The 12,904-nt window shown below is 46.9% G+C and overlaps 1 protein-coding gene across 1 annotated transcript; it reads left to right on the plus strand.

Moving 5' to 3' along the window:
- The first annotated feature begins 618 nt into the window (after nucleotides 1–618).
- On the plus strand, nucleotides 619–9,188 carry LOC125530146 (putative LRR receptor-like serine/threonine-protein kinase At1g56140). Its single transcript, XM_048694547.2, has 24 exons — nucleotides 619–831; nucleotides 1,428–1,614; nucleotides 1,710–1,781; nucleotides 1,946–2,017; nucleotides 2,123–2,194; nucleotides 2,657–2,728; nucleotides 3,095–3,166; nucleotides 3,249–3,317; nucleotides 4,106–4,177; nucleotides 4,272–4,346; nucleotides 4,451–4,525; nucleotides 4,647–4,718; nucleotides 4,811–4,876; nucleotides 4,970–5,029; nucleotides 5,471–5,515; nucleotides 5,609–5,673; nucleotides 5,788–6,167; nucleotides 6,281–6,479; nucleotides 7,109–7,276; nucleotides 7,367–7,485; nucleotides 7,745–7,955; nucleotides 8,043–8,274; nucleotides 8,362–8,509; nucleotides 8,611–9,188. The coding sequence occupies exons 1-24, from the start codon at nucleotides 738–740 to the stop codon at nucleotides 8,962–8,964; spliced, it is 3,051 nt and encodes a 1,016-aa protein (XP_048550504.1). The 5' UTR covers nucleotides 619–737; the 3' UTR covers nucleotides 8,965–9,188.
- The last annotated feature ends 3,716 nt before the right edge of the window (nucleotides 9,189–12,904 follow it).

A 12,904-nucleotide genomic window follows, 5' to 3' on the forward strand; every position in this document is an offset into this window, starting at 1 on the left:
TGTCCCATTTATATAAGCCCAAAAGAAGTCAACCATGTTCCGATCCTCCTCCGTCCATTTTTTGTTGTTGAAATGATCTTTCCCCGTCGTAGAAAGAAAGAACCCGTCCAAGACAAGACACGCACAAGCACAACACGCAGAGGTAAACTCAATCAAACAAGGATAATAAGTCCAAAGGAAAAGTAAACAAAAGAGACGACCATTTCCCGTTCTGCGGCGCGCGGCAGAGTGTCAAAAGCTGCCGGTCTCCGTCCAGCTTGGCCTGCGCGCGTCGCAGCCAACCAACCAACCAACCAACGGTCGCGTGCGGATGGGCACCATCGCGCCGCACGTCGCGTGTGGGGGTGGCGGCTGCAGCCTCCGCACGCCGCAGCCATCCAATTCCAATCCCACATCTGAGATTATGCTCGTTGTATAACCCACATGTGATCGAGGTATTCTAATCTAATTGGTCAAATCAAAAAAAAAATAGTCGTCTGTACTGTACTGTTTTGCTGTACGGGGCAAGCAGGCTACATGTACCCGTCGCCGTCGCGTACATGCCCGCCTCCGGGTCCAGGAGCAGCAGCACAACACACACATGTCCCTCTCCGGGGCCAGGCTTTATCTACTATCTTCTTCCTTGATTGTCCCTGCCCTCGACGCTCACCAGCTCTCTTATTGCGAGTCAGAGGCGGCCGAGCAAGGCCAAGCCAGAGCACCAGGCAGACAGACAGGCAGAGAGCCAGGGAGGAGCAATGGGGCGGAGGAGGCAGGCCCTCCATGGCGCCGCGCTCTCGCTGCTGCTGCTCGCGGCGGCCGCCCATGCTCAGCAGACCGATCCAGGCGACGGTAAGCAAGCTTGATCCCCTCTTTCTCCTGAACCCCAAAGCTCACGCGCGCTCGTTCCTCAACCCCGAACCATCTTGCTCGAATAGACCAGACCATCCACTTCTCTTGGCCTTGGCTCCTCTCTTCCATGAGAAATCCTTCCTGGGAGACCCCATTGCTTTTGTGTTTGCTGCCCGATTGATCAAAAACACCATGATTCGTCTCTGCCTCTGTGTTGGACAACCGCTGCTGAAGAAAGCAAAGCATGGGGGACGCTTCTTCTCCTGGTTAATTTCCCCTGGGGTATCACTTACATCATCTGCATGCTAGTAGACGATCTCTTCTGTCCCTGGACTCATCCATGAAACCAGCTCCCGCATGGCTCCGAAGAAACCAGCTCTCCTCCGTTCGACGGGGAAGTCAATGGAGGCACGTCGACGACTCTGTCTGATATTTCGGCGTTTGACTTTTCCCGCGTCGGCACGGAAAAGTCAAAAACCACGTCCAGTTTCATCTCGCCTCTCGACCGTCGGATGCGCGTGAGCCTGGCCCATCGGACGGCCGAGCAGCGGTTACCGACTGACTGGTGGGGTTACTCACCTACTTCTGCCTCGCAGCGGCGGCGCTGAACGCGGTGTTCGCCAAGCTCGGCCAGAAGGCGCTGTCGTCATGGAACATCAGCGGCGACCCCTGCACCGGCGCCGCCACGGACAACACCAACATCGACAACAACCCGCCCTTCAACCCGGCCATCAAGTGCGAGTGCTCCGGCGGCAACGCCTCCGTCTGCCGCGTCACCAGGCTGTAAGTGCCCTGGCGCTCCCTCTCCTGTGCCCCCGCGCACACAGGGTGTTCGACGAAACGCCACGGCTGACCGGACGCCTGTGAATGTGATGCAGGAAAATATACGCGCTGGATGCAGTCGGCCCCATACCCGAGGAGCTGCGGAACCTCACGGCCCTGACCAATTTGTATGGACTCTCAACTTTCATCACACGTCAAATGGTTTCATGGGCATAGGCATATTAGCAGCTTATTTGAAGCATGGAATGGCTCGCTTTGGTTTTTCTGTATAATATATTCCAGTCTCACACCAAATTCAATTGTTTCTGTATCTGCTCCAATGTTGTTTCAGGGATCTATCGCAAAACTACTTAACAGGGCCTTTACCATCGTTCATCGGGGAGCTGACTCGTATGCAGTACATGTGAGATTTTCAGAACGTTAATCCTGATTTAATGAGATCAATAAAGGTAGTATTACTTTGCAATGTTTTCATTTGATCTCACATTTTCTCCTTTGAACATATAAGGTCTTTTGGCATCAATGCGTTATCTGGACCTTTGCCAAAAGAGCTCGGGAACCTTACGGATCTTGTCTCACTGTAAGAAATACTTTTTTTTCATTATTTTTATGACTGTGTTTATCATGCAACTTTATTGTGTTTTAGTTATAAAACTATAAATACAAGTTGTTTGTGCAAAAAAAAAATCGTGAGATGAAGAGCCATTAAATTGAGAATATATGCCAACAACTCAAGTTTCCGAGATTCAATAAAGAACTCCAAAATTGTTAGTGAAAGTACATATCACATCTTAATTTGTTCTAGTATTCTTGTATTAAGGACTTGAGGAAATCACACAAAAAAAATTGGACTCTTTTTCATCTTAGATCAATCAAATAACTACCTGTACTGAACTAATCTAGAATCCCTTTTATTTTAGTAATCCATGGAGTTAAACTCGGTTTGAAGGGGGCTATGCTGATAGCATTCGTGCCTCCTAGAATATAAATTGCAAGTTGTCAATTTTGCATGTCTAACTTGTAATTTTTTATGTATTTGCAGGAGCGTTAGCTCAAACAATTTCAGTGGCTCGCTTCCTTCGGAATTGGGGAACCTGGCCAAACTTGAGCAATTGTATGTACTCCTTCCGTCCGCGAATAAGTGTACATCTAGCTTTTGTTCTAAGTCAAAGTTTTAAAATTTTGACCAATTTTCTAAAAAATAGTATTAACATATATGACATCAAATTGATATATTATCAGAGTACATTTCATGATGAATCTAGTGATACTAATTTGAAGTCATCAATGCTTTTACTTTTTCCTAGAAAGGTGGTCAAAGTTTTAAATCTTTGACTTAAAACAAAAGCTAGAAGTACACTTATTCGCGGACGGAGGGAGTATTTAATACCGAAGACCCCATTTTCCTTCAAGCGTTTTTTCGCTTGGACTAGTTAGCTCCATGTCTAACGTGTATTGTTTTTGTATCTCTCAATTACAGGTACATAGACAGTGCTGGCTTTAGTGGTCCACTACCATCATCACTTTCCAAGCTTACAAAAATGAAAACATTGTATGGCTATAATTGACGGATTGTCGCTATTAATGCTTTACATGATTCAGCCTCATGAAAATATTGTTTTCTCTTTGCTTAGGTGGGCATCAGATAATGATTTTACTGGGCAAATACCAGATTATATTGGGAGCTGGAATCTAACAGATTTGTAAGATCGCCATTGATCTCCGTCATAGTAATTCTTTGTTTAGACTAAGTATTAAAAGCCATCCAAATATTTTGCTTACATGGTTTCAAGAACATTTTTATCTGGGAAGTTTAAAGGGATATTTGTACAATTTTCTGTAGTTATCTACAAGTCAAGTGTTAGTTTGTTCAAAACATAAATATGTGATGGTACACTATGATCTGTGCCAGGGATAGCATTTTTTTCTAGAGTGTTTTTTTACCCTGCTGAATCTCCATCTGAGGCCTCTTAAGAAACAGCTCATTTAAAGTCAGATGTTAGATTAGTATGGATAAACATTACATATTCCTTCCCACTAAATGTTTAATTGTGATGGTTGTTAATTTCGGATCAGGTGATGGTATCAGTAAGCATTGATTCACTTTACAAGACCAGTCTTTTCTTCAGAAATCACCTGTACCTAAATAAATTTACTTTCTTTAGATTTACCATAGAATAGAGACCTCCCTTCTTTCACTACTAGGCTACTGCATCCATGAAGAAATGATGCTTTATATTTTATTTATTTATTTATCATTATGGGAAAGATAGCAATTTCATTTCAGAGTAACAATCAAGTCATTACAGTCCTGTTGCACCAACACAGCTAGATCAAGGGGAAGTTGATTTTTCCAAAGAACATCCCTTCCAACGATCCTAGAGAATTTTGCTATTACATGAACAACCTTATTGCTATCTCTGCCAATCTTGCACACCTGCATATGAAGAAACGATGCTTTATATGACTAACTGGAACTATGGAACTGTAGGAGGTTTCAGGGAAATTCGTTTCAAGGTCCGCTCCCAGCAACTCTGTCCAATCTTGTCCAACTGACAAACTTGTAAGTGCCTATTTCTGTGATAATAGCCAAGTATCATTCTTAAAAATATCAAAGTAGCGGCAGGACAAATAAAAATTCGATTTCTATGGTGCAGACGAATCGGTGATATACTAAACGGAAGTTCTTCTTCGCTGGCATTCATCAGTAACATGACATCTTTGAACTCCCTGTATGCTTAATTTGTGATGCACTAAATGCCTCAAACTACAGTCCGATTTTGATGTAATTCACCAAGTTGTTCTGTACTAAAACATGTAATATGTTTCGCTGCAGGGTTTTGAGGAACTGTAGGATATCTGATACACTTTTATCAGTAAACTTTTCGAAGTTCACGAGTTTAAACTTATTGTAAGCATTTTATTTGACTGAAAAATACAGCCAAGTGTCATTTGTGTGATACACTAATGCAGAGCTATAAATTATACATTTGTTATTGACATCCTCCCCTTATCCTTCTTTTTTGTTATAGGGATTTGAGTTTTAACAATATAACAGGCCAAGTACCACAAACCTTGTTGAATCTGAATTCACTCGGCTTCTTGTATGGACTATCTTAACTTGCAATGCATATTTCTTTGAAAGGAAAACTTTCATCATTCATCTTGCTAATGTTTGTAAATTCTTTTGTGACAGATTTCTTGGAAACAATAGCCTTTCGGGAAGCCTTCCAAGCTCAGTAGGACCTATGCTTAAAAATTTGTATGTCAATGTGGTTCAAGCATATATGCACAATAAAAGCAGGGAGGTGTTTATTTGATTTTTAATGCTGCTTTCACTTTTAATTTTCTGCAGAGATTTTTCTTACAACCAGCTCACAGGAAGTGTTCCTTCTTGGGCTAGAAATTCGCAACTGTAAGTTCTATGTTCTGAAACTTCTACTAACTTGCCGGACCAAATCCAGCCCAACAGGGCCTGTTTAGCTTAGCTTAGGCTCATGAGCTGACTTTTAGGCTTGTAGTGTACGGAAATAAGCTAGCATCATATATATTTGATGAATCTGAAAAAACGAGAGGATATTTTGGTACTTGAATCTTACAAGCATTATAATATTATTTGAAATGCCTATGTTCCTTCATTTGTGAAGTGAGACTTATTAACCTTATACAGCCTAGCATGCAATGAAGCCAAAAAAAAATTGAACATATTGTTTGTCCCTTATTATTTAAGCTATATCTAACAACCAAGCCAATTATTTATTCCTTATTATTTAATCTATATCTAACAATCAATAGGAATATGATATGAAGTATGAACAATCTTTTCTAATTTTTGCCTATTGTTCATTTTACTTAGGAATTTGGTGGCAAATAATTTCGGGGCCGATATATCAAGTAACAGGTTCGTTCATATTATGATACCCACCTCAAGTAAATTATTATGTTCTCTCAGCTTGAATTTTGGATTCAAAATGTTGATTTTTTGCATTTGCAGTGCCTTACCTACGGGGTTGGACTGCCTTCAGCGAAATACACCTTGCTTTTTTGGATCTCCTAAATGTGAGATTTCTGCCTTTTGCAATTTTAAGTCTATGCATACTTGAGGAACTATATACCTGCAACCGCAGTTTTACTAAATGCATACCAGTATTAAATAATTTAACCTGCTTGCAGCTTCTTCATTTGCTGTGGACTGTGGTAGTGATCGACCCATATCAGGCTCAGATAATTCTCTGTATCAACCTGATGCTGCCACTCTTGGAGCTGCATCATATTATGTTACAGGAGAACCCACGTGGGGTGCTAGCAACGTTGGAAGATTCATGGATGCGTCAAACGGAAGTTCTATAATCTACAGCTCACACCAGTTTCTGAATACACTTGATACAGAACTGTTCCGGAATGCAAGGATGTCGCCATCATCCTTGAGATACTATGGTATTGGCCTTGAAAATGGAAACTACACAGTTACGCTTCAATTTGCAGAGTTTGCCTTCCCAGATGCTCAGTCCTGGAAGAGCAGAGGTAGAAGGGTTTTTGATATATATGTCCAGGTAGGTTCTCGCTGATAAATGATAAACAATACTCTTTTTTTTCGAATGTTGAATGATAAACAATACTCTTAGCTTATAACCCAGTCATATTTTTCTTCTTGTTATTGGTATAGGGTGAGCGTAAGGAGCAGAACTTTGACATAAGAAAGGTGGCAGGCGGAAAATCTTATACTGCTGTTAGGAAGCAGTACACAGTTCCTGTCACCAAGAACTTTCTTGAGATTCATCTCTTCTGGGCCGGCAAGGGCACTTGCTGCATTCCTGATCAAGGCTACTACGGGCCTGCAATATCAGCTTTGAGTGCAACACCAAGTACTCCCCTTAACTTGAAATAATTGTTTTCATACCATGTACCATATATTCTCCAGGTTAATTTGGATAGATCGATTTTAAATTATGCTGAATGCAATCCTGTGCAGCTTGAAATAAAAGCAAACACAGATATACCAGAGCATCAATATGAAACTGAGGGTTGATCTGTATGTATTTCATTTAGCCCTTGTTGTACTCGTAGCTGTTATAGAAGTTCTCATCATTCTATTTTCAGTACCATGGAAAGTGAAAACACATCTAGTTAGGCTTTGTTCAAACTAAAGCATTTGGACAATGTTCTTCGAATTAAATGGGAAGTTGGATAGAAATATCAAATCTCTCTATTGTCTCTACTGTATTAATATTGCTTAAATATGCTAAACAAACTACTCAGGAATCAAATATTTACAAGAGAACTAGTAAATCAAATATGCTAAACAAACTACTCAGGAATACTAGGTATGGGGATAGATTTCTGTAAATAAAGTTTGAAATACCTAATACATGTATAACCTGACATTAAGAATATTCCAACCAGTTTACGCATAGCCCAACTTTCATTTAACCTCACTTGAAATATACTGATTCTGTAGACATTACGTTTTTCTAACAAGTGAACTTTCTGTCAGATTTCACCCCTACAGTGCGTAGTGCTGTAGCAAAGAAGAATGGTAGTAAAACAGGTGTGATTGCGGGAGTTGTAGTTGGTATAGCAGTTTTAGGATTGGTAGTGCTTGCCGGAATCTTTCTTTGGAGGCAGAGACAGAAAAGGAGAAAACTATCGTTGGAGCAAGAAGGTATGGGATACACTAGGACCAATTTGTATTCTAACTGAGCAAAGGATTAGTTTAAGTAAGTTTGTTATATCTTTCTGTGATGTCTTGCAGAGCTGTACAGTATTGTGGGAAGACCTAATGTCCTCAGTTATGGTGAACTGAGGTCAGCTACTGATAATTTCAGTCCTAATAACCTTCTTGGTCAAGGAGGATATGGGTCGGTCTATAAGGTTGGTTCATCCCGTACATACAGCCTTGAATTTTCTTGAAAGTTTTCTTTCTGAAAGTAACTAAAGCTAGTAGTACAAGTAAACATCAGAAGACAGACCTGTTTATCTGAGTTATTTTATGTATTTTTAGTATCTGCACATACATATTGATAATATTTCTAAAATGAAGGAGGAATTTATTTCAGTGTATCTGGAGAAAATGATGTTTGACAGTGCGGTACCTAAAACTTTCATTGTTGAAAACTGCCTCTTTTCGCAGGGAAAGTTAACTGATGGTAGGTTCGTGGCAGTGAAGCAGCTATCTGAAGCATCTCATCAGGGAAAAAAGGAGTTTGCAACGGAAATAGAAACTATATCTCGAGTGCAACACCGTAATCTGGTTAAGTTGTATGGTTGCTGCCTTGAGGGCAATAAGCCACTGCTGGTTTATGAGTACCTGGAGAATGGAAGCCTGGACCATGCTCTGTTTGGTAAAACTTCTGATTGATGGATCTAAATATATGCAGATTCAAGCTTAATTAGTATAAACAACTGAAAACTTAAACCTATATTTCCAGGCAAAGGGAAGTCAAGCCTAGACTGGCCAACACGTTTTGAGATATGCTTAGGCGTTGCAAGAGGTCTGTCCTATCTTCATGAAGAATCTAGCATCCGTGTTGTGCACAGGGACATAAAGGCCAGCAATATCTTACTTGATGCCAATCTCAATCCTAAGATCTCGGATTTCGGGCTCGCCAAACTTTATGATGACCAGAAGACACACGTCAGCACCAAAGTTGCTGGTACATTGTAAGTGCATTTCCACCTTGCCAACCTCTATGTCTACGAAGTGTTTTCGCATGTATGCTGATAGCGGTCGATATCGTCTCCTTGAAGTGGTTATCTCGCACCTGAGTATGCCATGAGAGGCCATATGACAGAGAAGATCGACGTGTTTGCATTCGGCGTCGTGGTATTGGAGACTTTAGCTGGGAGACCAAACTACAGCACGGAGGATGAGAACAAGGTCTATATTTTCGAATGGGTAAGCTCGCCGAGGAACTCTACGCGCTAGAGGTCTCCTGCAACAAGTAAAAAAAAGGGTAAACTGGTTTCCTGAATAAAACATCGCCTGAATGTTTTCAGGTGTGGGAACTGTACGAGAACAACCACCCGTTGGATATGGTGGACCAGAGGCTGGAAGAGTTCGACAGCGAAGAGGCGCTCCGGGCCATCAAGGTGGCGCTGCTCTGCACCCAGGGCTCGCCCCACCAGCGTCCCTCCATGTCGAGGGTGGTGGCGATGCTGACGGGCGACGTCGAGGCGCCCGACGTGGTGACCAAGCCGAGCTACATCACCGAGTGGCAGATCACGGGGGGCAACACCACCTACATGAGCACCGACGTCAGCGGGCAGCCGAGCTCAGCGCCGAGGCCCAACTCGCCGTCGTCCCGCACCTCGTCGCCGTTCCTGAGCTCCGTCATCGACGAAGGCCGTTGATACAGTTCAATTCGACTTCCTGTGGTACAGATTTGCTGAGAGTGGATGCATCTCACGGATGGTGTCAATACAGGCAGTTTTTTGGTATTGAACTGTACAGTGGTGGTATGTAGGGTGAGTAGCAGGTAAAGTTGTATGTGTAGTACGTGTGTAGGCGAAGCTCTGAATTCTTTGGTCTCATTGGACGCGCGTACGATTTGCAATAATTTTGGCTTGGACCTTGACGTGGAGCCATCTCCAGTTCATCGAGCTCATGGCGGCGGTTGGCACACGAGTTCTCGTTCGATGCGTGCTACTCACTTCGTTGGGTAAAGAGTGTATATCTAGAGATTTTAAGATAAATTATGGAGTGAAATAAAAAATACATTGAAAAGATGCAAGCCATCATCCCTCTCTTCTTTAATTACCCAACCCTCTTAATGAGCTAAGTGCGTGTAGAAATTAAGAAGATCATGTGTAGATTGTTATTGGTCTTAATTACCATGTGATGAGAGAGAAGTATTTTTTTTATTTTAAACTGTATTGGAAAGATAGAAATACACTCTTTTATAGATAAAATTTGAAGCCAAACATACACTCTTCGTTATTCACGGTCTAAAAAAGCTATTCAAGGACTCGACAAGTGCAGAAGAGGATTCTTATGGACGCAAGCACGCGGGGGAGGGGGGGGGGAGCTGCAAGGTGAACTGGATGGCCATCTGCGCTCCCACGACGCACGGCGGCCTGGGCATCCATGACCTTGAAGCGCTTCAACGGGTCTGAACCATCTTGGACAAGGATGACAGGGCGTTGTTCGCCGCCGCAACTACGGTGACGGTTGGCGTCCTTCTGGCACTCTTCCTGAATGAGGGCGGGGAAACTCCCCACAGACTTCCCCATACTACCATTATTAGGGAAAACCTTATACATGACATCTTAGCTACTGCTACTTAGTAGCAGCGCCCGTAAATAAACCGCGTTACTGCTATAACTTTAGCAGTAGCGCGTACTAGCAAAAAACGCTGCTGCTATGTTTGAACTGGGTGCACATGGCCAGCTCAACTTAGCAGTAGCGCGTATCCTCGCCCAGCGCTACTGCTATTCTCTTTAGCTGTAGCGCTTTTCTCGCACACGTGCTAGTACTAACCCTACCTTATCCTCCCCACGCGGCCGACCCTCTCTCACTCACTCTCTCTCTCAGTCACTCTCGCCCGCGCCGATACCCGTCGTCCGCCGCCGCCGCCGCCGTCCGTCCTCCACCGAGGTACTCTCTCCTTCCCTCACTCCTCCCACCGCACCCTCCTCCCACCGCCCCCTCCTCCCTCCTCCGCCGGCAGCCCTCCTCCCACCGCCCCTTCCTCCTCCTCCGGCCGGCCCTTCCCCTCCTCCCACCGCCCCTCCCTCCTCCTCCGGCCGGCCCCTCCCCTCCCCCTCCTCTCTCCTCCCTCCCTCCCTTGTCTCTGTTCTTGCAAATTGTAGGTAATTTAAATGTAGATTTTAGAATGTAGACATTGTAGAATGTAGGTTTTTTAATATAATAATTTTTTTGACTATTTTAGGTGTTTTGAAAATAGAAGTAAGAAAATTGTCGGGGGTTAGGTGCGACATATGCCAAAGGATGGCTTATCATGGTGGGGGCGAGTAGAACGTCGCCGGTGCCTGGAAACAGGATGAGGCGAAGACATGCACGCCGGCGGATCTTACCCAGCTTCAGGGCTCTCCAGGGAGATAATACCCCTACTGCTACTCTGCGGGGTCTCCGCATGATCACTATGGCAAAGTGTCTACACGGTTGCTCCTTGAGCTGTTTCCTGGAGGTAGGAGAGGGCAAGGCTAGCTCTCTCCCTCCTATATGATCTGGCCTAGAGCTAATGGGTTTCAACCCTTTGCATGGGTGCCCTGGGGGGTTTATATAGGCCTACCCCCAGGGGTACAATGGTAATCCGGCTGGACACGGGCCCAGCCATCAGCGCCTCTGGCCTCCGTCTTCCCCACCGACCGCTGGGGCCCGCCGACTGGCCTGGTATGGAGCCGACAGGCCGCGTCCGCCGCGGGTGGGTCTTGCCGGCTGCTGATTACTGTAGCCGTGCTTCTGATGACGCGGGCTTGATCATAGGGTCGTGGCAACAGCCCCGCCGCCTGGCGAGCGATCACTATTGCCACTCTCCATCACATCTTGATTAATGGCGCATGGGCCCCGGGGGAGGGCTCGGCCGACTCCCCGGGGCCGACTCCCGACGGGTCCGACTGGTGGTCCTCTTGCCGTCTCCTGGGGTCTCACTGACTGGTGGGACCCGCTGCCTTTGGGCCGTACAGACAAGCCGTCGTGGGTACAAGATTCGATCCTGTGGTGCTGATGTCAGGGCCGGTATGGCAACAGTGCCACGCCGCACGGAGATCTTCCGAGGTACGGCGTGCTGTGGCCATGCCTGCCCTTGGTAAGGGGCGGGAGTGGGCTTCACTGTAGCCACTCCCCTGCCCCGTCCCTCTTGATGAGGTCATGGGGTTTGTTGGAGTCGCAGGCCGACTCCCCAAAGCCGGCTTCTCTGGAAGTCGCCAGTCAGGAGTCGGCTTATCCCTGCAGTCATCCCTGGGACTCGGCCGTGAGTGGTCAGTCGGCCGTCTTGCCGTCGGCTCCTTAGAAGTCGGCTCTTCGTCTTGGGGTCTTGAGGGGCGCAGCCTGCCCCAATGTCTTGAAAGGTTCTGGGCCTCGGGTTTGCCTACCCGTGGCCCATTACTCCGACAGTAGTCCCCGAAGCTGGTGAAGCGCCGCGGACGATCGGCCGAGAAGCCTCAGCAGTTTCTCTTTCCGGGTGCTCAACATATGGCTCTTGGTTGACTTCCGCCGGGCCGGCTAGAAGGAGTCGGACTCGCCCAACTCTGACTCGCACAATATTTCGAACGTCGCGGCGGGATCCAAGTAGCGTGCTTGCTAAGCCTCCGGGCCGCCGCCCGTTCTAGGCCTGTCATGTGATGACACATGGCTGGGCCATTCTGCCAGCCTACGCGTGCGACGGGACAAGCCCATAGGCGGGGCCCGCCATTACCGCGCCTCGGCGCCCGAGCAGATCCGCCGCGGCCCCGGCGGACGGTTGGGATTCCCGTGGAGTTACTGCGCGCAGTAACTTTGTCGTGGAACGTGGGGGTCATGGGGCCGTGGGCCCAGTAAATCCCACGACCACCCCTCGGCTTCGCAGCTCACGAGGCTATAAGTAGGGGAAAGAGGGGGGCACGCGCGCCCCTCCTTCCCACTACTCCTCGCTCTCCTCCTTCTCACTGCTCCTCGCTCTCCTCCTTCTTCTTCTTCTTTGCTCCGCCGCGCGCCCAAGCTCCGACGAACGCCGCGGCGATCAGCTCGCGATGAGTTCTTCCTCTGCCGCCGTGCCTCCTCCGGTGCGCTCCGGCACCTGGGACGGCTCCGAAGTTCACGACGACCACATCGAGTTCCTCCACCGGACTCGTCGGCTCCCCGGCGAGGATCACGTGCGGGTGCGTCTTGCGCCGAAGGGGGAGATTTCCCCCGCGCCGCAGGAGGGCGAGTGGGTCATCTTCCGCTCGCACTGCTTGCGCGGGTTGGGGCTGCCGGCGAGCGGGTCATCTTCCGCTCGCACTGCTTGCGTGGGTTGGGGCTGCCGGCGAGCAGTTTCTTCCGATCCTTCCTGGAGTTCTACGGCCTCCAGCCGCACCACCTCACCCCCAACACGGTGGTGCTGCTGTCCACCTTTGTGGCCTTGTGCGAAGGCTTCCTCGGAGTCCTCCCCACCCTCGAGCTCTAGGGGGAGTTCTTCTTCTCCAAGATCGGCACCCAGGCCGCAGGCGTGCCGGCTCAATGCGGCGCTTTTATCACCGTGCGAAGGTCGGGGGCCGACAACCCCTTCCCCTCCATCTCGCTGATAAAGTCGGTGAAGATGTGGCAGAGATCATACTTCTACGTCAGGAGCGTCTCCACGAGGGGCGACTG

This window comes from Triticum urartu, chromosome 2A (assembly GCF_056163025.1).
Source record: "Triticum urartu cultivar PI428250 chromosome 2A, HENAU_Tu73, whole genome shotgun sequence".
NCBI lineage: Eukaryota > Viridiplantae > Streptophyta > Magnoliopsida > Poales > Poaceae > Triticum > Triticum urartu.

Excerpts from the sequence above, each read along its gene's own strand:
- LOC125530146 (XM_048694547.2), top strand. The coding sequence starts at position 738 with ATGGGGCGGAGGAGGCAGGCCCTCCATGGCGCCGCGCTCTCGCTGCTG. Across the intron at positions 4,526-4,646 it reads TTCACGAGTTTAAACTTATT|GGATTTGAGTTTTAACAATA; the intron begins GTAAGCATTTTA and ends TTTTTGTTATAG. Across the intron at positions 7,956-8,042 it reads CCTGGACCATGCTCTGTTTG|GCAAAGGGAAGTCAAGCCTA; the intron begins GTAAAACTTCTG and ends CTATATTTCCAG.